Source organism: Poecilia formosa, unplaced genomic scaffold (genome assembly GCF_000485575.1).
Source record: "Poecilia formosa unplaced genomic scaffold, Poecilia_formosa-5.1.2 Scaffold21, whole genome shotgun sequence".
In the NCBI taxonomy this organism is placed as follows: domain Eukaryota; kingdom Metazoa; phylum Chordata; class Actinopteri; order Cyprinodontiformes; family Poeciliidae; genus Poecilia; species Poecilia formosa.
Window position 1 is genome coordinate 588,445 of NW_006799960.1, and position 7,743 is coordinate 596,187.

At 41.0% G+C, this 7,743-nt stretch overlaps 1 protein-coding gene across 2 annotated transcripts in view; it reads right to left on the reverse strand.

The window, feature by feature from the left end:
* Positions 1-7,743, reverse strand: part of mrpl3 (mitochondrial ribosomal protein L3) — a 12,222-nt gene that overhangs the window by 2,280 nt on the left and 2,199 nt on the right. For both annotated transcript variants that reach the window (XM_007547567.2, XM_016669322.1), the window contains 8 exons: positions 5,291-5,472; positions 5,109-5,200; positions 3,800-3,898; positions 2,082-2,181; positions 1,934-1,994; positions 1,298-1,409; positions 1,103-1,180; positions 913-990 (listed from right to left, as the gene is read on the reverse strand). In XM_007547567.2, the coding sequence (XP_007547629.1) occupies positions 913-990; positions 1,103-1,180; positions 1,298-1,409; positions 1,934-1,994; positions 2,082-2,181; positions 3,800-3,898; positions 5,109-5,200; positions 5,291-5,472 (802 nt within the window). The remainder of the gene's footprint in view (positions 1-912; positions 991-1,102; positions 1,181-1,297; positions 1,410-1,933; positions 1,995-2,081; positions 2,182-3,799; positions 3,899-5,108; positions 5,201-5,290; positions 5,473-7,743) is intronic.

Sequence of the window (7,743 nt, forward strand, 5' to 3'; positions counted from 1 at the left end):
CCATTAGATGGTGATCTGCATGATAAACTAGGAAACAAGTGTGTGTGTGTGTGTGTGTGTGTGTGTGTGTGTGTGTGTGTGTGTGTGTGTGGGAGGAAAGGAAAACCTTCCTTTAAAGTGCCTAAATGCTCATCCATCATATCCAGAAGATATGATGGATAAAACCTTTAGTTTTCCCACATGAATCACTTTAATTTTCCCTTGGCTACACATCAAAGAGACCCTGACAAAGTGTACAAACTACCGGCTCAAATGAGTTGCTAATTAGATGTTCAAATAATAAGGATCCAGAAAAAAAAATGCTTAGCAGTTAGCTATAGTGCTAAACTCAGACATAATCCTCATTTGCATTTGAGCATTAAGGTTCATCAGAACAACAAAAACAACCAACGCGTATTTATTATTAACCTGTAGCCTTTGGGGTGTTGCAATCTAAAGGGTGTGTGTGTGTGTGTGCATGCTTGTGCGTGCGTGCGTGTGCACGTGCGTGTGTGTGTGTGTGTGTAAAATTCAAAGAGCATTTGTATTCATTATTACTTGTCTCCAGATCAAATAAGAGTCCAGGTAAATGCAACACTCCCACGCTGATGAGGCGAGCACAACACGCAGGGTAGGGAGATGGATGCTGAGGGTATTACTAACATCGTTAGGCTACACGGTTCCATTTCCCGTCCCATGAGAAATAAATACGCGTGCACCAACACACACACATGCACACACACCCATGCATGCTGCTGATCCAGCACACTGTCAATGAAGATAAATCGCACCATCTTGCAGATGTGACGGTGTTTCACAGGTGCAAGGTCACCCGTCGCAGTCAGATTTCTAAACATGCTGGAGCTGACCGCTGACTTCACACTCCACTTTGTGTGCATGTGTGTGTGTGTGTGAGATTCTGTTTTGCTTTACCTTCAGGACGCAGTTCCGGTGACCAGGGACGGTGCCGTGAACGTACAGCACGTTATACTTGGTATTCACCCTCCATACCTGGAAGGTGGGAATGTGAAAACAAAGCAGATTGGACAAGATTGGATTAATAAAGGAGCGAAGAACAAACAGGCTGAAGGCAGAAATCGCCCGCGCTTGGATCGGCGCTCACCTTCAGTCCGTGAGCCGTGATGTACGTGTTGCCCATCCTGCCAGGCATCTTCTTCCCTTTGAAAACTTTGGCTGGATCCTAGACGCAGATGAATAACACAAATGCTTAAAGTAATGGATAAAGAGAAGCAAACCGCTTGTGTGTGTGTGTGTGTGTGTGTGTGTGTGTGTGTGTGTATATGAGTTCATATCTTACCCCTCCTGGTCCGGAAGCTCCTGGTCTGCGGTGAGTTTTGGTTTGACCGTGGCTCGCTGGCTGACCTTTGAATCCCCATCGCTTCATCACACCTTGGAAACCTTTACCAATGCTACCAAAATACACAAGAAATTCACCAATACACACACACGCAATATGGAACCGCAGTTACAGTGCTTTAGGAAAGCCTATCCATATGTTAGAATGGCCTAATCAAAGTCCAGACCTAAATCCAAATAGAAAATTAAAACTCTCCATCCAGTCTGACTGAGCTTGAGCTCCTCAAAGAATAGACAAAAAACTGGTAGCTGTAATTGCAACAGAGAGGTTTTCTAAAAACAACTAAATCACAGGGATTGGATATAAATGCACACCGCACTGTTCAGATTGTCATTATTCTCTTTTCTTTCCAAATTACACACCATCTTGTTAGGTATACATACTCTTTCAAGGCATTTCAATGGATTTGAGTAGATTAGTTGGTTCAGTGGAGAAAACTAATTAGACAACAGATTTAAATTTGTATGTAAAGTGAAATTTGCCGAAACAAATTAATTGGCAAGAACTGGAAAAGAGAGCAACAAAACGGGAAGACGTGCAAAAAAATCCCCAACAAAAAACAAAAACCAAACTCACGATTTAGCTGTGACGTCTACATATTGGCCCGGACGGAAATGTGCTGCATACAGAGGCGTGCCTTTACACGAACGACACAAAATGAAGGAGTTAATATCCAGAATTCCAGCTGAGTGTATAAAAAGCAGGAGCAAATTCCTACCCATACCTGGTTTAATGATCGCATTGTCAGACACTTTAAAGATGGTGAGTTTCTGTTTAGGGGGAACTCCTGCATTCCTGAACACCTCCATTTGTTCCTCTGACCTCTGCCGATCATTGTGACGGGAAGGAGGAAAGAAGAAAAGAAAAAAAATCGAGAAAGATGGAAAGAGGCAGGAGAAGTAGGAAGGAGTGAGCAGCAACAGTTGGACTTTTAAAATATACCATCATCCTGTTACGTCTGTACGGGAGCCAAAGAGACACGCTCGCATGCAGACGCAAGCAGTCTTGGCAGCGAGAGTCTCTCTGACATTTGCTTTCGCTCCCCTCGCTCTCAAACTCGGCGCCTCCAATCACTCCAGAACTCTCCCTCTTCCCTTCTGTTAACTGGAAATCAGTCTGCCAAAGCTGCTCCCTCCAGCCGACGCTGACGGAGGAGTGATTTCGGCTGTGAGGAGGGTTTTAAAGCATCTCCGCCACTGAAGCCCCGACACCGATCCATCAGGCATCCGTCGAGCCGCAATGAATGAACTGCACCTTCGTTTATTCAGTCTTGCGCCGCTGTTTTTCCATCTCACGACAATTAATTTCTTACCGTGCACACAACACGAGTGGATTGGCTTTGAAAAACAAATTTTTTTTTTAACACGTCCTCCATTCCTGCATGGGACAGAGGATGGATACACTGCATATGTTCACAATGTGAGAAAAATGGTACCAAAAAAAAAAGTATGCAGTCATTCAGGTTATCTGGTTTTGAAATGCATTTTTTTTTTTTTTTAGGAATTTTTGGAATTGAAATTAAAAATATTTCAGTACTAAAACAACTTTTTCATTTTAACTGGGACAGAAGCAATTGTACTCCAACAAGTTTAACATGAAGTTAGTAATAATCAGCAACTAGATTGACTTTAAACAGGCTTTAAAATGAAAATTGAAGCTTGGCATAGATAAGAGAATGAAAGTTAAGATCCACTCACTGGCCACTTTATTAGGTACACTTTACCAACACTACTTGGCTTGTAGGCTTGTCATCTTCATCGGGTCCAGATGCCTAAAGCTATTGCTCTCCGTCCATGTGACTGACAGATTAACTTTGTGTTAACAAGCAGTTACACTGAAATACCTCATAAAACGGTCGATAATACACTACGCTAATGTCGAAGGCAACAATAATTTTCTGCGTCTTCGTTTGCTCGGAGGCCTCAGGACTTCTGTGGTTTTGCAGTCACCAGCAGAATATCCGGTGTTGCTGAGATGCCTTCACGAAGGCGCCGCGGCTCCGGAGGGAAACTAAAACGGGCAGATTGCGAAGCAGAAGCTCGTCTTTTATTTTGGGATGGCGCCAAATCAGCTCTGTGGGGAAGGACTAATAAAGATGCGTAAAACGGGGATTAAACAGAAGCGGCGAGAAGAAGCCTTAAACAAAAGTATGGTAATTCAGGAATTCCAGGAGTCGCATTCGTTATCGCGTTGCAAACCGAGTCCTTTGGAGAATTTCAGGAGACAGATGAATAAGCTGCTGGATTTCAAAAACGTGCTGTTGTTTTTTTTTGAAGAGAAAAAAATAAACAAATATATCAGTGTGTTTCCAAGAACAAGAGCAACAACAAATGCCTTATGAACAGAACCAAAAGAAGGCAATAAAAATACTCCATTCCATTTTGCACACAATTCTCAAAGCAGCACATAAAACGCTGCGATTCTGACAATTTCAACACTTACATGGAACGGTGACACGTTCTTCCCTCCTACTACAAGAGCAGCAGTGTGTCCATCAAACTCTTCTTTGGGGAGACACTTTATTACGTGGCAATCTTGCACCTGGGAGACAATATTGCAAGGAAACTCAGGAAGACAATGTCAGCAAAGCGTCTGATTAAACACCTGCCTGACTGCAGTTTGCACTGCTGCTCAGCCTGGTCCTTGTGAGCAGTGGACATAAATAGCTGAGCAATTAGACGGAAGTCCCTGTTGTAAAGCGTTAATATTCATCCACAGGGTTAATTTGCTCTCCCAGCATTTGGTCTAATCTAAATGGACGGCATCAAATCACGACACACATGCGCCTCCGTATGCAGTGCGTTACATAAGGATGCAATAAAAACAGATGGGTTTTTTTTTTACAAGTTAAAATGAGCCTCTAATCCAAAATATTTAATTAAGTAAGCGAAGCGAGTATGTAGGTACAACTAATTATAGAGCACCTTTCAAGAAAAATCTTGAAGCGCTTCAATAAACAGATTTAAAGAGGTGCATTTTTTTAACGCCCTGATAAAAAAAAAAACACGTGGCGATACTTTCAAACCACGAACACAAACTGAAAATTTTAACGTATTTTACATAAACCCCAAATGTTACAGCGGGAAAGTGAATTACTTGCACAAACTGAATGGGCATTTTCTTTCAACTGGAACAAAAGACGACAAAATAGGAAGATTTTGAATTCGCCAAGAGAAAATATTCATATCTTGCTTAGTTAATTTTTCCACTTTGCAATCATATTTTAATGTATTTTCTCAGGATTATACTTGAAGTGTACTGTACGTACGCCTTATTTAAAATACATATGTACTTACTGTACTGTAGGCCTCTATATGCACACATTCTATATGTTACTACCCACTGCAATCTAAAACGCTCCACGTGTTTAAGCCACTTTGTAAACTCTAACTTTTCAATGCTTTTAAAGTTGAGCAGGACAATCCTGATACGATCTTTCCAATCTACTTTAATAAGTGCTGGTTGGAAAACATGGTGTGCCCAATGAGCAGGCTGTCTGCGTTGCCGTTTAAACATGATCAGAAACACCTTTCACAAAGGCAGACTGTGGAACAATCAAACGGAGCATGAAGAGATGCTTTCATTGTTATATTTTCCACCTTTAGTGTCAGTAAAGCCAGTCATTCTTTCAAAGAAAATTGGTTTGGTTTCTTTTTTTTTCCACCGTTGCTCATTTCCCTTCAGATAACAAGAATTCATGCTTATTTTGATGCAAAGCAGACATAAAAAGTGTTGTTTTTTTTTGTACTACCTGCAACAGCGTGACTACGTGTCTTTCTCCTGTTTTAGTCCAGATAGGAGCCATCCCCAGCTTGACAGCGACTAACCCAACTCGGCGACTTCCTGCGGAGAGGACAGATGAAAAGCTGGTGAGGACAGCTGATGGGAACGGCGGTACTGATGAACGGAGCGCTAACCGATCACGGCTCCTACCTTCTGTCCAGTCCTGTCGCGGCCAGGGCTCGTCTCTGAGAGGGTTGAGCTTCGAGGCTGTCTGTTTTCTGTATTCCTCTGCCATGAGGTTTCTCAAGTACGTCTGGTTGTCCTCTGTGAGGTGCTCTTCGAACCACGTCGTTTTCTTTAAAGTCCTGACGCAACCCAACAGCTGGACGGGGCTGAAGGAGAGAAGGCAAGAAAGATTCTGAATCGGCTTTAATTCACAAGATTTTGTGCATAAACAAGGAATTTCACATGATACCTGACAATAAACATAAATATATGAACTTTCGAGGAGTTGGAAGATAAAAACGAATATATGCACACCGAATATCTTGAAAAACAGTGCAAATACACTTTTCTTATTTTAGAGCTGAGTAGATGATTAAAGTGGCTTTATGGTGTTTGTTGTGTCCATCAGAGAGAGACTGTGGGAAGAAGTAGTCTAAACAGTTAGTGTCCAGGATGTGTGGGGTCTGCAGGGATTGTAGCTGCCCCTAACTAGAGGCAAGTTGCAATATATTGACACTTTGGAATAAAGAAATAATGATAAATCACTGCTTGCATTTCAGATTATTGCAGCTCAACAAATCAGCCATTGACTAAAATCAGGCGCGCTGAAGCATGGGCGAATATAAAACATACAGGGCAGTGTGCCATAGGGAAACACTGTCCTAAAGCATCCCTAATGAAGATTATACCATTTTATTTTTCAAATTCAAACTGATCACTGGTAGACATCCAAGCAAAATTAATGCGATTAAAAAAACAGAGTTGAAATGACAGAACTTTAAAAATGTAACTGAATATTAAACTTTTCTCCCCCAAGAACAACATAAGTATATATGTATTGAGTAAAATATTCCAAACCTTCAGACTCATACATTTAAATCAGGGTTTGAAATGAAAAAAAAAAAAAATAAATCTTGCTGCTCCCTTTAAAAAAAGAAAAGAAAAAAAAGTCCAATTTGACACACAAACCAAACAACAATCATTCTTCAAACCTCTCAAGATTGCTTTCTACATTTTTGCCAGACCCTTTCAGACACCAACCTCTTCCTGGGCCTCATCAACATCCTCTGTAAGAAAAGCGGCCTCAATACCCCAAGGTACTAGAAATCATCTGTGCATGTAATGGAAGGATACACAGTGCATCTAGAGGGCGTGGCCTCAGTACCCCTGTGGGAAGCGGTGTGCTATGCGCATACTTCCATGAAATCTGGTAGTTCTGCCAAAAAACGCTGTGCTATTTGTAACCAATCTAAAGTTGAGCCAATGTTCAACATTTCAAACTACAGGTTTATTCCTTTAAATGCCTGTTCATTTTCTAATTTAGAAGATTCCTGGAATTTTGCTGCCATAGAAACAGGAACACATTATAGAAGATAACCACCACAGGGAGACTAACTTCTAGCAACTAATTTCCAGCTGTCATTGTGATTTAACTGGTAGAGAGACCAGTTAAAATATCTATTAAAACCTTGTGAGGATGACCTAATATCCCAGATCAATTGATTATCTGGAAAACTATAGATTATGCCATTAAGTTGCACAAGTACCATCCAAACTTCCCTCATATCTAAACATATAGCTTACATTGCTTCAGATCGAAAACATTCTTTGCTCAGGTCATTTATTTTATTGTCCAAAACTCAATATGTCTCATCTGGACCTTTTCGATTCAGTAAAGCCAGTAAATGAAAACAAAAAACGACTGATATCTTCTGAGTACAGCCCTAACTCATTAAGTCTTAGAACGGTTTTCTCATCCCAACATGTCTTTAGTATCTGAGCATTAGACGACTGGAGGTGGACAGTTCCAAAGCTCTGGGCTGGGTAGGTGTCCCTTCTGCGGCACAGCTAATTGAATTGGCTGAATTATCTTCTCGTTTTTGTCACAAACTTCTGCAGGAGCCTGATAATGGCCCATTCATTTCAATTTGGAGAGAAACTTCTAAAGTATCTGAAACGCCGGTCCTCCAGGACCACAGTTGCTTTTCACCTTCTTTTACATGCGCAGTGATTTCAGCGAGGTAATTCAACCCGAGGGTGTCTTAAAGCAAGTCTCAAAAAGAAAAGAAACATTCCCCCCCCCAAAAAAGACAAAGAATCAGAAAGCCCTTAGGTGCAACATTCAATATGCAGAGGAAGTGTGTAGAGAAAGATTTCTACTGAATAATAAGTTTATAACTGATTACAGTGTTGATTTGTTTTTGCGCTATTCACATTTTCTTTGACTTCATTAGGGGAGAATTATGTAAACACAATTTCTGTTGCCATTTATCTGCTGATTAGCAACAAATAGCAGGGAGGTGGGAGGGGAGTAACATTATAGAAGTCCTTCACAGCTTTTTTGGGCTGGTTTTCCATAAGAAGCCTTTAAAAAATACTGATCAGAAAGCTGCATTAGAATCAATTTTATCTCACTAAACCATATGAATAAGTCATGG